Raw genomic sequence first — 18,329 nt, forward strand, 5'->3', positions numbered from 1 at the left:
CCTTTATATCCATTGGTCAGTGTCAACGAATGGAAATGTATTTACATCTTAACATTGTAGAAATGCCTGCTCATTTTTTAAAAAAAATTTTTATTGAGGTATAGTTGGTTTACAATGTTGTGTTAGTTTCTGGTGTACAGCAAAGTGGTTCAGTTGTGTGTGTATATATATATATATGTATATACACACACACACATATTCTTTTGCATTATAGTTTGTTCTAGAATATTGAATATAGTTCCCTGTGCTATACAATAGGACCTTGCTGCTTACCCATTTTATGTATAGTAGTTTGTATCTGCTAACTGCAACTTCTAATTTATCGCTCCCCCACCCCCTTTCCCTGTTGGTAACCCTAAGTTTGTTTTCTGTCTGTGAGTCTGCTTCTGTTTCATAAATAAGTTCATTTGTGTCCTCCTTATGTATTTTAATCAGGGGTTTACTATCAATCATGATTTTTCTTTACAATATTAACAAAGGACAGCAACTTACTTATATTGTCATATAGTTGGCTTTCAAAACATGCCCCAAATCTTCATACTATCTGCTTAAATACCATGGAATTGGTACAACCTACCATTTTACGTAGATTTGAAAAATAGAAACCATTGAAAATATTGTGACTTTCCCCAGTTCTGGAAAACAAGATCTGGAGCTTTTACTTCTACCATGTGCATGCATAAGGAAGGAAGTAACAAAACGAAAGAAAATACAGTTAGTAACGCAACCTATTATTTTTCAACCGTGTGGTTTTATGATACTAATGCATGAGAGAATATACCACTTGTACTTAGACCACAGACTGATTAGGATTCTGCATTCTTTCATATTCTTCAATATAGTGTTGATACTGATCAGTAAGGAGAGGCTGGTTTGCTTCATCCATCTTGCTTCTGGCACGAATCAGACAAGAAGCACCCACAAAAATGACTGCAACCAGTAATAAAGCAGCAACGACTGCTATGGTAACAATCTCAGAAATACTAAAGTCCCGACCTATTTGAAAAAGAAAATGAGAGCAAAAAATAAATAGTAAAAAGTTGCCACCCCAAATTGGATACCCAAAATGTAGGCACTGTTTCAAGTACTTTACAAAACCCTCATATTTAATTTTTATTGACTTCATTGCCTATTATAGTAACTGGCATCCTCAAAGCACTTCCCCATTTCTCATAATGAGTGAGCCCTATTGGATAGTTATATCTGTTCTAAAGGTGAGGAAATATGGCTCAGAGTTTGAGTCACTTGCCCAAGGTCATTTGGCTAGTAGAAAGTAGAGTTGGTTTTGGAGCCCATGTCTTTCAGGATTCAAATCCTGTGCTGTTTCACTGTACCCTGTTGCCTTTGGTAAGAAAGGGATTTAAAATTGTCAGAAAGTTTTGAATCTCAAAACTTCAGAAAAAAACAGCTCAGAGTATCTCACTCCATCTCTTTTTTTTTAGGATAAATAAATGGAAGCAACATTATATAGTAGAAAAAGAAGGACATATTACACAGGGCTAAGCTCAAAACTCATTCTCTATGCTTACTAGAAAGGTGATCCTTGACAATTACTCTCTCTAAGCCTGGTCGTCCTTATTTGTAAAATGAGGATTTTAATACCTTCCTCAGAGGGTTGTAAGGATTAAATGAAATAGTGTGCTGTGTAATCAGCTCAATACCAGATCAGAGTGGGCTCTCAACAAATGTTAAATTCAGTCTCTGTATCCCCAAATAAAAATTCAAATGAGAGCTTTTAAATTCAAGGAGAAAACTGGATTACTTTATCTCAGAAAACTGTGATTACTTTAAGGGTGACAAATTTGCTCTCGGAAATTTCCACAGTAAAAATACATTTTCAATACTCACTTGGCCATTGAACTTCATAAGTGTATCCCAGGTTGTCTGGAGCAGTAACAAACATTTCCATGTTGGTAATTGGAGGCCAAAATGGTACCATATTGTACCGTCTGTTATGTCCAATAGGGGCATTTTCCAACGGAAATGTGGATATGTCTAAAAATATGTCAGACACCTTGTTAATAGACATACTCAAGCTAGTATTAATACATTACTATGTTCTGAAGGTGACCCAAAGTATTCAAGGATAACATTAAAAATTCTTTCATATTTTACACTGAGTAAAGACATAAAAACATTTCACTACAGCAGAACAGGGAATTGCATAAAACAGAGCTCAAATGCTTTGAGTATAGCACTAGCATGTCATCCAATAGAAAAAGAAAGTTGAAAAGTAAGGAAGTTTTAGTCTTTTCTTATCTATGATGATCATTAGTTTTTTACTTTTAAGTTACAGAAACTAATTTGAATAAAATTTATTAAACTTACTTTTCAAAGCTAAAGAGAAGATTGGACCTGTAATTTGCTGTAGTATCATCTATTTTTTAAATTTGAGAGACACTGTACCTAATGGAGGTTTGTCCTTGACTATGACTATTTGTTTTTAGTATTTTTCATTTTTCTGTTCAGTTAGAGAAATAAATATTAACTTATTCCCTGGATTTTACTCTGTTAGCAAAAAGCACTTAACATTTTGAGTCAAAGTCCGAGAATTCTATTTATCTCCTGCCACCTTTCATCTTTCTGCTTAAATACAAATCACAGGCATTTATATTATTAGTAAATTTCTGTTATCAGAGATAAAAGGAGTGATATACTCTGTGGCGAAAGATCATTCTTTGTTGTTGTTGTTTATATTTATGTTGACACAATTAGATGCAAATGCAGTGTCACAAAACCAGAGTTGGAAGTGGGTTTGGACAGAACATTAGTGGGAATACACTTAGAAGAGCTGGAATATGTGAGAAAGCTAGTGAAGTATTAGATTTTCTATTTGCAAGAAGTATATTACCTGGACAGGCACTGTGATCCTGTGAAGCACAGGAGGGTGTTTTAGCATCTACTCTGAAGAAAAATTGATTATAGAAATGGCAGGTAGTGTTTATATTCTTGTAACTTTAAATTTAGTTACTTTAAAATTTAGTGATTTTAAATGTACTATGAATTAATGATAATTAAGGATTTATCCATTGAAATCTATTGAGCTCCTGCTAGTGCAAGGCACTGATCTAGGCACATGGGGTACAGCATTGAACAGAAGACAAGATTCTTGGCCTCGAGGCACTCATATTAATTGTTTATTAAAGATAGATATTAAAGCTAATAACTTAGATCATTTTTTTAAACTTTCCATTTTATCTTTACTGAATCATCCTCAACCCAGTTTAGTTTCAGCTGCATAAAAAAGTTATGTCCATTAAAATAAGTGGAGGAAAAGAAGAAGAAGAAGAATAACAATAACAACTGGATTGCAATGTTACTTCCCTGTCAGACCCTTCAGTGGCTCCCCATCTCTTAGAGTTAAGCCCAATGTCTTTAAGGATCTGCCCCCCTTTTTCCCTCTGACCTTGTCATCTCCCTCCATTTTCTCCCCACTCCCCACTCTGCTCCAGCCACAGTGGCTCCTCTGTTCCTTTGTCTTGGGAGCATTTTTCTCCACATATTTACACAGTAATCCCTATCTCCTTTCCTGATTTTACTTGTCTACAAAGACTCTCCCCCATCTAATATACTCTATATTTATTTACATACGCTTATTGTCAGTATGTAGTTTCTGTCTAGTTTCCAGACGTGTATGTGTAACAAAAGTTTGTTTTGTTCATTCCTAAACCTATTAATTTCAGTTATTTGTTATTGAAATAAAAGTGATATAACAAGACACATAAATTGATAATTTTATGATTGTAAAATGAGAAGGATGTTGTTTTATAATAAATGAATGGAATTCTTTGGAAAGATTTATTAAGAATGAGTGGCTGTGACGTTGCTATAGCATTACGAGCGTGCAACTATGATTGTAAAGGGTTAGGGAAGCATTATGAAAGTTTAGAATAATACTGTACTCAGACTGTAACACAAGGGTTGTTAATTTCTTGTTTCACTTTAAAGAAACACACTGTAAGTTATAGATAATTCATTATGGTTGTATGTATGTACGTAAATACACATGAAAATTTAGGTGGAACTCCAATTAGTGAATTCATAGAAGATTGATAAATGAATAAATATTTATATTTAAGTCACTTATTTCTTAAATTATTTTCAGATGAAACAAGCTATTTTGACCAACTCATCAATTAATGGTGAAAATCATGTTGGATTAGAGACTTCTACTGTATTCTCTCTCTCTCTCTCTCTCTCTCACACACACACACACACACACACACACACACACACACAAGCACGGAAGTAAAAGACGGATGAATGAATAAATGAATCAGTAGATAGTTAGTCTCCAGCATTATGTTTATGTGGATGATGAAGTAAAGGCACATAAGCCAAAATTTAGAACCCTTTTAAAATGTGAAAATTTATGATATTTTAACCAGTCAAAGCACATTCATTGTTTGAATAGTAATACAACCCTCTGAGCTGAGTGAAGAGAGAGTAGCCTTTAAATAACATTTTAAAGAATGCATTAAAATGAACTTAAAAGAGATTTTCTATGATGTGAAATAAAAACCAACATTAACTTTTCAAGTTGAATAAAATTTCCATTTGCAAGAGGCCATAAGGTAATAAAAATCAGAACTGTGGGTTATGAGTGTAATTTTTCTGTCTTTTGGGGTATCAAAGAAGAGCTCTTTAAGGTTTTTGCCTTCATATTAAAAAGCAACGAGGATGTTCATTGGAAGATATGAGAAAGAAAAATTGGGGAAACATGGTAGTCATCTTTCCGCGGTAAAAAGAAGCGATTACCTTTTTAGTCCTAGTGAATGTTAATAAGTATCATCTTAAAATTACTATTCTGAGAGACTTCTCATCTGCCTTTTCAAAGCGGTAATATTTGGAAATGGCTAGATATTAGAGCTATTTTATCCTATTGTAAAGTGTAGTTTAAATGTGTTGAGTGCTTAGGCTAAAGTGATAACTGTGCCATCTGAACAATTTCCTTTGCTGAGCCTGCAAAAAGCATATGAAAGAGTCTCACCAGCATTGTATCTCCTCAGCCATTCATCAAAGACAGCATCGGTGAAAGTATGTAGGAGGACAAAAATAGGATCATTGGGAGATAAATGAGTTTGTCCCCCTGTTCCGTTCAGGAATAGGTGAGCCAAGTTGTGAAGGCTTCGCACAGCAGGGTCGTACCTTCCTGTGGGGTCGCTGTAGCCTAGATGTAAAAATAAGGGTGAGAATAGCAAAGACCATTACAAATATCTAACTTTTCAAGTCCAAAGCAGTCATTATATTGGGAAACAATTTTTCCTAAGCTTGTCAGGCCAATTTGTACCTTGGTGTAATAGCACTGCTTCTTTGTACCTATGGTTGGTGACATTTGTTTGCTGGGCCGAGAGCTAGGTTAGTTTGAAGCTAGTGGCATGACATTCTAAACGTAGCCTCTAGGTTAAAAATAATGACCTGCAAAGGATACCAGTCAAAATATATAGAACACTCTATTTTGACAAGGCTAACATTGGTCTACATGGAAATAAAGATAGTGGAAAGCTCTAGCTTCTACAAAAACTGCTGACACAATTGCGAAAACACCACTCTGATTGTCCTGGAACTTAAATTGCCAGATGTGACTTTAGTCTCCTATCTTATTCCTTTTGAATGACTGTCAGCGTGTTTATTTTTAGAAATTTATTTTTGTGGAGAAGTTACAATTTCTCAGAGCTCTCTTACCATCTCTGTACTAGTTTTAAATATCTGAAAAGACTGCTGTCAAAACATTTATGGAAGTTTTGAGAATGATCTCTATTCCATATGCATATCTTCTCCAAATACACTTTCACATTATATATATTTCACATATGTATCATATGAATATTCCCATTAGTATATATTCCCACATAGTATATATCTATTACATGCAATATATACACTTCTCATATTACATATAACATGTATATTTCCCATATATACTCCCATTATATATTGTTCATGTATACATATTAGGGATGAGACAAGGATAGATCACAAACAAAAACAGAGGATCTCTGGTGTGGGATGGAGTTATAAGTGTGTGTAGTTAGCTTGGAGGACCAGAGCAGGGAGAGCAGAGAAAGGCTATATATTATAAAACAGAATTAGAATTTGAAATATATTAGCTCGCTTGTACAATTATAGTTATTTATTCATTTATTCTTTTTTTATATGTTTATTCCATTATTTTTTAACTCATCAAACATTTAAAGATTGCCCATAATGTACATGGCAGGTGGTTAGGCACTAATCTTTTCATACATTCTGTCAGGAAATCAGTATAATTTGTCTTTCGATTGGGCATCAGTAAGACACAATGTGCAAATTCTTTATGAAACCACTATTTATAGCCTTAGTTTATAAATACCGGCTTAGTCAAAATGTGGTGATTATTTATTGAGTCATCTCCAAGTCAGTACATCATATGTAGTTATTAAAATTAACACAAAGGCAAGAATGGCATATAATTTTGATGATAAAGGGGAGATAATTGAAAATAATTATCAGATCTATATGTCAGATATCTTAGATCATGGAAAGAGAGATCTATTCCTTTTTGGGGGAGACGGGGAGGGTGGTCTAACATGTGCAACGCTGTGTTTAAGGTAAAATTTGACAATAACAAGTTTATAATAAACATGATTCTGTCCTTTTAAAACTTTAAATATGTATCATGAATAATTTAGAGGTATCAAAATTTATATTACAAAATAAATTATTTTATAAAATAATTATAAATGAAATATAATTTATTTTAGAGGACTTAGAAAATTTGCATTTGAATCTGTGCTCTGTTACTAAATAACTGGATATCTTTGGAAATTCATTTTACTTCTTTGGACCTCAGTTTCTCAGCTTTAAAATACTCTGAATTAAATATCTCTAGATGCTAGTTTGAATTTTTATAGATCTTAAAAAAAAAAGTTTGCAGGGTGATACCTAAATAAAACATATGTCCAAACCAGGCTTTACTAGATGTCAACTTATGTTCAGGATTTTTTATTATATTTTTTAAGAAAAAAATTTAATAATCACTCCGTCTTGAATATTATTTGCCTATAGTAAAATGTGATATAGTTATACACATATTGGCCAACTACCTAACAGAAATTTGAGTTCAAATACCTTATAGATATTTTAACAGAATCATTTCCGAGGGCTTCTCCTATGATAAAAAGAGTTTCAAGGTCTCATACTTTTCTTTAAGAAAGTTCTTTTTTTTGGCGGAAAATTGTGACTATAGCATAATAAACACCCCTATTCACATAAACTCGCAGGACCCATACGGCATTCAAAGGTTTTTTCAAAGAGATTTGAATTTTTATACTTTAGTTTTTCCTGTGACAACTAGACCAGTTCAGAGCACCGATTTCGTTTACTTGCCTTCCACTGTGTTTCGGAAACTGTTCGTAGAATTGGAATAAAAAGGAGGTGTGTCAAATAAAACAACTTCCAAGCACTGAGCGACATCCTGTGGTTCAGGAAGACGTTGCACCATTGGTCTGGCCACATTTCCAGCTGGATTCCTCCTAATTGGCCCACCCTCGGTGCCTGGGAAAAAAATGGGGTATGTGAACATGTATAGAACATTCAGAGAGCTTAGCTTTGCTTTTTAAATTTGTATACATAGCATGTATACTGAAAGACAGGTTTTCCTTGGTAGAAAATTTTTAAAGCGCATATTTACTGGCATTAAAGTGAAAAAACCTAAGTTATCATGTCTAACTTCTGTGAATAGGGAAAATATGTGATTCACAAAATCATCTGAACATAAAGATGACCACAATAACAGATAGAGGTCCTTGTATTTGTTAAATCAACATATGCTTTTTTTCAAGATAACACATTAAAATGAAAATTCCATGAAAAATTAAATTTTGCTAACATAATCTCAAACCTAAAGTGTACACTGAAATCCATATTTCACACACATGTGAAATTTTGTACTTGAATGCTGTCTTTTTCAAGTCTTCAGAGAAATAAAGTTAAAACAACCTTAAATCTCTTTGGGAAGCAGTCTGTATTTCAATCAACACATATTTTTCAGCAATTAATGTGAAAAATATTTGAAAGATTTTGAAGGACGGTAAGATAAACAGGTAAACAAACAGCTGCTATACTAGGGTTAATATGTATCCCTAGGGATACAAATGCCTTTGGGGAGATAGGGAAGAAAGAGAAAGAGAAATAGGGAAGAGAGGGAAGGAGGGAGGGAGAGAGGGAAAGAGAGAGAGAGAGAGAGAAAGTCAATTCTTCCCAATTGGGTGGCTTCAGGAAGGCTTCGTTAGGTAGAGAGATTTGCAAAGAGCCCTGAAGGACTGAGGAAAATTGCCAGAGATGAAATAAGACAAATTTTGGAAGTCAAACATTTAAAGCAGAGGTAATAATAAAAGATGATAAGCTTCTTCTATGCGTAATATAAGCCCCATTGGAGCACAAACTGTGTTTTTGATCACCAGTGTATTCTCCAGTCTTGATCTAGCAGCTTATAATCAAAGCTAAATAGTTGTTTGGTGTATGTTGATTTATGAAAAGATCAGATTGATTGTACAGGAGGGCCTGTTAGGTGAACAGCTTGCCTAGGGTATGTGGCAATGTAAGGGAGTAGTGGATGGCGGGAAAGATAGGAACCTAGACCAGAACTGTTTTATTTATTAGGCCAGTGAAAGAAAAAAGGAAAATAACATTTTATTGAACACATGTTAATGTGTCTGATATGGTACCAAATGCTTTAATAAGATAGCTTATTTAATCCTCACAGTAATTCTTTTCTCTCTCTACTTCTGTTCTCAGATGAAATTATCCATTCCTGTGGTTTCACTTATCATCTTTTACAGGGACACCCATACCTGTACAGCTTTAGATCAGACCTTCCTTAGACATCCCATGCTTATGTCCTCATCTGCTTTCTGGACTGTCTCTCTCCAATATTCCATGAATGCACCAGTATATTTGGTATACTGAAAGAGTTGATTATTGACACCTAACATCTTCCAGCCACTAAAATATCATTTTTGGTTCATCATATGAAAAACATGCTATTTCTTCACAATGCTTCTTAAATCTACTTTCTACTTCACACACTCTGAATTTTTCATTCATTCCTGCATGGAAATCCCACAGGACTCCAATCCATAGGATGTTAATGGTATAATGGCAGAAGTTGTCCGTGTGCAAAGAAATTAAAAACAATCACAGGCAGAGAGAGATGAATGTTTTGGTATCTAAAGATGTACTGACCCTCAATTATATCTCATTCAGCATGCCAAAGTTTTATTCTAATTTTTTTAAACTTCTACGGAATCAAGTTTTATGTACAGCTACTTCTCTTATTCCTATATACAGCTAAATAATCTTCTAATGGTGAAAAATCTACTTAATTTCTTTGTTCTATTTAAAATAGTCTCTAAGTTTACAAAGTAATTTAATATTTTATGCTTAAAAGAATATGTGCAGAATAAATGTTTTGAGTGTAATAATAAAACTAAATTCCAATAATTCTAGTTTTTATATGGAAGAACAAAAGTTCAAAATAGCCAGACATGCCTGAAGAAGAAAAATAAGATGGGATAGAAACTCTGATAATTAAGATCTTGTGTTAGTAGCAAGGGAGATGGTAAAAATAGGATCCAAGGAAGACAACAGGAAGCTTCATGAGAACTGATCCACACAGGACAGAAACTTGACCTGTGGCACAGGTGGCATTCAGACTACTGGAGAAAGGATGCTAGGACAACTGGTTAAGCATTCTCTTTTTGTATTTACTCTGGGAGAGCTGGAAAGAGCCTGTTGGCAGACATCTTCTGTACAGTATCTTTCTTTTATTGAAGGCATCCTCCATGTCACCGTTTGGTTTTTAAGCTTCTGACCAGATTAACATAATAGTAAAAATAATATAATAACATAAAATAATAGTAATAATCATTATATAATAATCGTAACTGTTATTATTATTATTATTTGTGTTTTTTATTCCCAGGGCACTTCCAACTCTTACTGCATATTTCAGATGTCCTAGGGAAACATTTTCTGTGAAATTCCAACACAAGACACATGACCACTAAGCAGTGCTGAGCTTACTAAGAGGATTAATTAATGCAACATTGACATTTCCAAAATAAGAAAGTGAGCAATGCACTGACCAAGTTGTTCAAGGAAAGCACTGGAAAATGTATAGGCCCTTTCTTTTTCCCCTGGAGCACCTCAGATTGCCTTGAGTATCCTAGGTATTAGTGAATATTTATACATCGATTCTCCATAATAAAAGTGGATTTTAGTCTGAAGTCCTTAGTAGAATGAAGGGCGTTCTGGCGGCACATTTAATTGGTTTACCTAATAGGGAATTCTGAATCCTAGTTGTCATTTTGGAACTTACTGTTACAAAGGGTTCCCAGGGTATCATAATCTTCCAAGTATTCGCAGACCACTCGCCATTGAGAAAAGACAGAATTCGGGCTTATGAGAGTGGAATCAAAGTTGCTTCTTGATCCCATCAAGTCATCAGTGCAAATGTCACAGACGTTCCTCCCGGTGGCAAAATTCCAGTAAGGAAGGGAGAAGGAAGGATTCTGCAACATTTCCTAGATCACAGAAACTCTGTTAGCATTCTCTGCTTTTGTGTAAAATTCTCCCTTTGCTTGGTTTACTGCCTGGCAGTCTGTTTCTATTAGTTCTCTTCAGCCACTTAGGAACCACTTAGTGTGTCAGTGGTGTCTGAAGGGCTAGAGGACTTAAATACCTTATTTAACAAAGCCTCTAATTTACAAAAAGTCACTTAGATATTAGAGGGAATGAAACAACCCATCATACAGAAGTTTCTGCAAATGCTTTGGGGAGGTGTCTTCCTTTTCTTTTTTAGGCAAATAGTTACATTTCTGTTGGTTATACAAAAAATTATCAATAATAACTTCTACTCTTTGCCATTTCCACTTCCTTCCATCTTCCTGTCTCTAATTCAAGAATCACTAACTCCTGGTCTGGCACCAGATCCAGCCTTGAGATATGTTATGTGAAGCAGTGCTTTTTATTTTGTTTCTGTTTTTTATTTTAACTGGAAGGACTTTAGGCATTTAGATTCTGGTTTGGCCACAGACTCCAGAGGCTCTTTCACACTTGCCTTATCTGCCTGGGCACTGAAGGTGTTTTACTTAGAGACCCCTATTTCAGAATCTAAACTATGAAGACTCAGACTTCTGCCGGAAACTAATATAGACACGAAATGCTAAACGGAAGCAGGATATTTCTCTGTGCACACTGTTCTTTACACCAGAGACCTAGTTTCCATTTAGAACTGATCTCAACAATTCTAAAAATTCTGGACTCAAGATCACACGCTTATTTTATTGGGTTCCTTTAAACATATATTTATTGTACTTGTTATTTCTCATTCCTTTAGGCCTTTGGGGAGCTATATTTAGAGTGTGGGGTATAAATGTAGGATTGCCATTGTTTTATCTCACCTCATAAGCATTTAGTACATTTCTGCTTTTTTACTTTTAAACCCTTTCTAGGAAGCATTTCCTTGTCCTTGGGGTATTTTAGAGGGTCAAAAGCTTTCCGAGGTATCCCCAGTTATTGTTCTCCAGGGCTTCAGAGTCCTCATTTAGAAGCCATTGTTCTGGTTCACAAAAACTAGTGACAGCTTCTAAGGGATCATTAAGAGTCAGTTTGTGGTTCCGCAGCTGGCATTTGGGAGCTGGAACATATTCATGTGGCATTTCAACTGTGCATTACATTCAGATTGTAATTTGTTGAATCCCTTGTGCTGTTGGGTTTTAAAAATGTAAGTCATAGAGGTTGAAGTTTACCCAGGCAAAACTGAAGGTTTTAGATACGTCCCACCTGCCCTTTCATTTTGGAGTGCCCGTGGGAAAATGACTTGAAGGCAAGAAGCTCTGGAGTCGATTACAAATGACAGATTTATCTACTTGTAATCTACTAAATGTCTTGAAATCGTAGCTATAAAATATGAAGTTCAGAGTATCAAATGAATTCATTTAGTCACTCTCAAACTGCATGTGGATGGGCTACTTACATGTGAATATTTTGTTCTGTATTTTAGTGCATTCAGTCTCTCCCTTCTCACCATTTATTTTCTTGGATAATGCTGGGCACGAGCATACTGCAAGTCAATATGTGAATCTGCCCTTGGATATTTTTAGATTAATTTTTAGGTTGTAATTTGTGGGGAGGGATTCATTGCTGTTATTTCACCTAGAAAGCAGATTCAGTTTGTGAATTTCCTAACTGAGATCTAAGAATTTTAAAAGGGTTAGGGGTTAGGTTGGGGTTAGCAGATGTAAGCTGTTATACATAGAATTGAGAAACCACAAGGTCCTACTGTATAGCACAGAGAACTATATTCAATATTCTGTGATAAACCATAATGGAAAAGAATATAAAAAAGAATGTATAGCTATGTATAACTGAATCAGTTTGCTGTACAGCAGAAGTTAACACGACATTGTAAATCAACTATACATCAGTAATAAAAATTTGCTTTAAATTCATTTAAAAATAACAATACTTTTCTTAAAATATAGAGCAGTTAGTAAAATAAACAATAGGAAAGTATTTATGTTAACAGATACTTTAATATGGCTTTGGCTTATCTGATTAAAAATAAGCAGGAAGTAACTGTGTTTGGTTTGAGTTTCACTTTATGCCAAAAAAGTCACTGCCTTTTAAATTAAAACGAAGTTTGACCTATGGGATGTCGTTAGTAGGTTTCTTTTATAAGCCTTAAAGTGGTAGGGGTCATGGAAAAAATGGAGTTCAGTTAAACTATGACAATAAAAATGAAAGTAATTTTTTTTCATAATTTAAACCCTATACCATATCAGAAAGAATCATCAACTTATACAATGAGCTATGCATTTGGGACTTGGAAGATTGAGCAGTTATACACACTTGCCTCATCCAAACCAGGAGCAGGTATTGGTTTACATTTGAGAATGGAAACATATCAAATGAGAGTCCTTCATTGCAAAGTATACGAGGATTATTTTTTCAATGACAGAGCTGTAGAATATGTCCAGTGCTTTAATTCACACCTACAAATGGCTCAGTGGGCTCCCTCATCATTGATATGACTTTTTTTTCATTTCACAAAGGATAAAGATTAATTAATAAGGAAGTAATTAGCATAGGGAGAAACTTAACAGAATGCCAAAGGTAGATTAATAATGCGAAATCGCTTTGTCATCGCCTCCTTTGATCATTAAGAACACAGTGAATTAATGACCTAGAAACAAAGCACCCCCTCTGTAAAGGATGTGAACATGGCCACGCCTCACGCCTACCTGCATGTCTCTCTCCAGCTGCAGCAGGTGGTACCTATGCCACGTGAGAAACGCTGGTCCCTCGTGAGAGAAATCCACTTCACCAAAGCTTTCCTGTCCTGCTCCCAGGAAAGTCTTTTTGACTGAGTAGTAATGCGTCCAGACAAAGTAGTTGTAAATGGAAGTGTTCTCAAATTGTGGCGTGTTGCCATCGGGCCCCAGTATTTCTTCTGACCTCCTGGTGGCGATGACAAACTGTGGGTGAGTGGTGCGCTTTGCCATGTCTAGGGCCTGGACAAAGCGGTTCTTTTCTTCTGTACTTAAGTCCAGTAGGTTTCTCCTGACTTTAGGGATACAAAGTTCAAACGTGAAAATATCTGCCATGTGGCCATGAGTAGAGAATGTGCACAATCGTCTTGTAACACCACATCTTGTTTACTCATGACTGAGAATTTGCAATTATGCTTTACAAAATACCCCGTGCTAACATCCCTTCTTCAGGCCTGCTTTTTCTCTCTCTTCCCCTCCTTCTCTTTCTCTCTCCAACCTACTCTAGGATTCCTGTGAGCTTTCCTTAATCTTACCATGGACTTTATGATTCTATGATCCTGTTGTATTAATTTCTGCTCATTATTGGCATAGCTCTTGGAATTCTCCACTTTTCTAATGTCATACATTTTGCAAAAACACGGTATGTGCTGTAGCATAGTGGTTAAGACTGGAGCCTCATGCTATGACGCTGCACACATTTCTCTAAGCGTCAGTTTTTCATCTGTAAAGTGCGTGTAAAAATATCTGCTTGATGGAGTTGTAGAGATTAAAGAGGACACACACAAAAAGCACTTAGACCAGAGCCTGGCTCAGAATAAAGGCTCACCCACAACATAGAGAACAAATTTATGGCTACTGAAGGGGAAGAGGGGAGGGATTAGGAGTTTGGGATTAACTTGTACATACTACTATATATAAAACAGATAACAAACAAAGATGTATTGTATAGCACAGGGAACTCTACTCAATATTTTGTAATAACCTATAAGGGAAAAAAATCTGAAAAAAATAGATATGTATAACTGAATCATTTTGTTGTATACCCAACATTGTGAATCAGCTATACGCCAGTTAAAAAAAAGGCTCAGTAAACATTCTGTGGAACTCCTGGTCCCATGTTTGGCATAAAGAGAACAATCCAATACTGCTGGATGTTACTATTTACAACTTTGTCATTTGTTGTTATTTAGGCTGCAGGCCAGGCTGACCTTGTAAAATGGCTGAGCTTGATCATCAGAGTGAGGACCGTCTTTGTGGTCAGCAAGGGTTGTGGGAGACGTTCATGGATTAGAGCTGGACAGATCTCAGGGTGAATTCCAGCTTTCTCATGTACCAGCTACGTGAACTTGACCTTTCCGAACCTCACAATTAACACAACTATCTTGCGAAGTTACTGAAAGGTCCAGTCATCAAGCACCTAGCAAAGTTCCTCGCGTAAAGGGCTGCCCAACACATCTTTTGAAAGGAAACATTATTAGTCAGAAGACTAGAGCTCCAACTCCTTAAATCAAATACATTTCTTAGCCTCTCTGAGCCTCCACGTCCTCAGCTGTGAAAAGTAAGCCTTGAGCTTTATGATTTCTAGGAGTTCTTAAAGTTCAACTGATTCAGGATTCTATTACGTGTGTTGAGTTCCGTGCAGAACTGAGCATCCGCTCACGCACCACTTACTTGTGAGAACTCTCCGGTCACAGGCAGCTCCTCTCCACCCAGGACGGCAGGTTCCACAGTTGTATCCTGAGAAATTGCCATTGCAGTGGCATGTCCTGTTGAAGAAGCGTGTGGGCCAGCCCTCTCGGTCATCTCTGCCATCATGTGGGTACTGGGGGCCGTGGGGGTGGGAGTCGGCTGTCACTGCCTCACACCTGCCCCTCCCCGATGAGGAGCCGCAGGGGTCAGTCCCAGGCCCAGACAGTGGGGACAGGTCTGGGCAACACACGCCATTTCTCAAAGCCTCGATGGTGACACATTCTCTCGGGAATTGAGCCCAGGCCGGCTGGAAAAGAACCAGGGCCAAGAAGGTGTAGCCCAGAGAGAGGAGTTGGCGAGCTTTCATTCTGCTTGAAGCAAGAATGCAGTATAGGCTCTGGTTTTCAGCCCTTTGTGGAGAAACCGAGGCACATAGATAAAAATCAAGCTGAAAAGGAAAGAGCAAAATGGAATTATGTAGGTTTTTTTGTTCTGTTAGAAATGGCACGAGCCCGTTCCCAACCCACCTTCAAAATGCTTTTCATATTTGTAAAACATTTCAAAAACTAACAAAAATAGTGATTTACCTTTAAAAATTTGACAGGTATAATACCTGCATAATTAAATCCCGTCCTAGTCATTTAATTTTCTTCATTTTAAATTTCTATTTATATAAAAAAATACTTATCCTTCATGTCATTTATCAAAAGCACTCATTAACGGGTCACCAACATTAATTACCTTTATCCATGGAGTTGAAAGAAGAATTGGGGGCAGATTTCTAGCAAGTTAATTTCCAGAATTTTAAAGTTCCCTCTATCCTAATGGAGTTTTGGCGGGAATCCACCCACTCCCCATAGAGTTTCTCTCCGGTACCTTGAACTCCTGAGGGGATGCTCTGCTGAAACTCTCTTAGAACTGCGTGTTTTATATTTGCTTGTCACCTGATGTCAGAGCTGTTAATTGCTTGTGGGTTTCTGTCTGATAACTAATCCTAAATCTGTTCACCCAAACTGGGAGGGGCTGGTCCTCTTTTCCACCCTTTACTAATCTCTTTTCACTTCAGTGAGTTTTTCTGCCCTTGAAGTATTTGGTTAGCACATGATTGCCTTCCCACTGATTTCCTTGTGATGCTTAAAGTTTTAAGGAAAGGTCAGAGCCACTAATTTGGAATACAGTTCAGAGAAACTAGAGAGCTTTTGTTTTCATTGCAAGAATTTTATTTTTTCCTTTGATAATTTATCTTGAGAGGATAAAATGAAATCACTTATCTTTTCTTCGTGATAAAGGGCTAGGCTAGTGCTTGTACCTGATGGTAACTTTTGATTGTGTTGCATCTTGAGAACAGATGGTGCCGTTCTTAAAATTTCCAGAGAGAGTAATTGTAGTAGAAAAGGCATCAGACACGATCATACCAACTCACATGACATTGGCTGTCATGGTGCCTGCTGGTATTGACAGTTGGGTACTCCAAATCCCTCATTTCCATTCGGGTGGTGTTCATCTCTGTGGCAAAGCGTCTCAGGGTCATTGCTATGTCTGCTATTTAGAAAATGACCACCATTTTCCTATCTTCTCTGCAAGCGGTCTTAAGTCAGTGGCACTAAGGGTAATAGATTCATGTATTTCAAAAGGAATTTTCCTCTGGAGTTGAGCCCCATACATATGAAGTCAATCTTCAAAGCAAATCTTTAGTTTGCAGTACATAATTACTGTGTAAAAGGTATCAGAATTTGTGATCACAGTTAGCGGTCCTATTTGACTCTCAGCCATAAAATTGTCCAGAAATCTATATAAAGGACTTGGGTATATGGTTACAAACAAAAAGCCAACCAAGGCTATGTCTACAAATTAAGATGAAAAAAATAAGAAGGGATTTCCTGTTCATGGCCCCTTGTCCAGGCCATCAATGTGATTTATTACAACCATGTCTAGCCATGGTTATTAAGATTTGTGTCTAAAAATCTAAAGCATTATTCTTTTAAAATTTATTTTTATATTTTGGTCTGTTTTGTATACATCAATATACTAATGTGAATACATATTAGGATATTTCCTAAAATGTTTTTTAAGAAACACAGCAATCCTGGTTAGGACCTATCCCATGCATAGAGGCCAAAAGTCTTTTTTTCTTTTTTGCCTTGGATCTCTAGGATACTAGAATCACAAAAATGCTATCATCATTACTATATAAGTAGGCTTCAGTGACCAGACTTTTTTTCCCCACTAATACTATATATTCAAGTTGTTACATGTAGCAGTATTTTATGTTTTTTTTTAATGTCAGTTTGATATATCATTGTAAGAATATACTCTCTCTCTCTTTCTGTGTGTGTGTGTGTGTGTGTGTGTGTGTGTGTGTGTGTGTGTGTGTGTGTGTGTTTGTGTATCTCCATTCTCCTATTAATGAACATTTGGGTTATTTTCCAGGATTTTTTATTTAATTTTTTGGTCTTATGAACAATGCTGCTGTAAAGAGTCTTGTGAATGTTACTTTTTGAACATATATAAGAATTTCTTATGGTAAATATCTAGGAAGTGGATTGCTAGTCATAAGATTTGTGAATACTTATGTTAGTTTTAAATTGTTTTCCAAAGTGGTTGTATCAATTTATATTCCCAGCAGTAGTGCTTAAGATTTCTTATTGAATATACAATGGAAAAAAGACAGCCTCTTTAATAAGTGGTGCTGGGAAAACTGAACAGCTACATGTAAAAGAATGAAATTAGAACACTTCCTAACACCATACACAAAAATAAACTCCAAATGGATTAAAGACCTAAATGTAAGGCCAGACACTATAAAACTCCTAGAGGAAAACATAGGCAGAACACTCTATGACATATGTCAAAGCAAGATCCTTTTTGACCCACCTCCTAGATTAATGGAAATAAAATCAAGAATAAACAAAGGGGACCTCATGAAACTTAAAAGCTTTTGCACAGCAAAAGAAATGATAAACAAGACAAGAAGACAGCCCTCAGATTGGGAGAAAATATTAGCCAACGAAGCAACAGACAAAGGATTAATCTCCAAAATATACAAGCAGCTCATGCAGCTTAATACCAAAAAAGCAAATAACCCAATCCACAAATGGGCGGAAGACCTAAATAGACATTTCTCCAAAGAAGACATGCAGATGGCTAACAAACACATGAAAAGATGCTCAACATCACTAATCATCAGAGAAATGCAAGTCAAAGCCACAATGAAGTATCACCTCACGCCAGTTAGAATGGCCATCATCAGAAAATCTAGAAACAATAAATACTGGAGAGGCTGTGGAGAAAAAGGCACCCTCCTGCACTATTGGTGGGAATGTA

At 36.1% G+C, this 18,329-nt stretch overlaps 1 protein-coding gene across 2 annotated transcripts; it reads right to left on the reverse strand.

Moving 5' to 3' along the window:
• Positions 1–710: 710 nt before the first annotated feature.
• Positions 711–15,985, reverse strand: TYRP1 (tyrosinase related protein 1). Of its 2 annotated transcripts, none has more exons than XM_057722476.1 (8): positions 15,882–15,985; positions 14,988–15,453; positions 13,287–13,609; positions 10,361–10,565; positions 7,369–7,536; positions 4,991–5,170; positions 1,849–1,995; positions 711–996 (listed from the first exon to the last, which is right to left on the reverse strand). In XM_057722476.1, exons 2-8 carry the CDS (start codon positions 15,370–15,372, stop codon positions 791–793), a joined length of 1,614 nt encoding a protein of 537 aa, XP_057578459.1. In that variant the 5' UTR covers positions 15,373–15,453; positions 15,882–15,985; the 3' UTR covers positions 711–790. The 2 variants fall into 2 exon arrangements, with proteins under 2 accessions (XP_057578459.1, XP_057578460.1); XM_057722477.1 differs by having other exon boundaries at positions 15,747–15,885.
• Between the last annotated feature and the right edge of the window lie 2,344 nt (positions 15,986–18,329).

The sequence above is a fragment of the Hippopotamus amphibius genome, chromosome 2 (genome assembly GCF_030028045.1).
Source record: "Hippopotamus amphibius kiboko isolate mHipAmp2 chromosome 2, mHipAmp2.hap2, whole genome shotgun sequence".
NCBI classification, from domain to species: Eukaryota; Metazoa; Chordata; class Mammalia; order Artiodactyla; family Hippopotamidae; genus Hippopotamus; species Hippopotamus amphibius.

What these genes read in the sequence shown, in the direction of transcription:
- TYRP1 (XM_057722476.1), bottom strand. Translation starts at nt 15,372, where the DNA reads ATGAAAGCTCGCCAACTCCTCTCTCTGGGCTACACCTTCTTGGCCCTG. An exon ending in AGCTGGAGAGAGACATGCAG is followed by an intron (nt 10,566 to 13,286) that starts GTAGGCGTGAGG and finishes TCTGTGATCTAG; the next exon opens with GAAATGTTGCAGAATCCTTC. An exon ending in TTATGAAGTTCAATGGCCAA is followed by an intron (nt 997 to 1,848) that starts GTGAGTATTGAA and finishes TTTTTCAAATAG; the next exon opens with GTCGGGACTTTAGTATTTCT.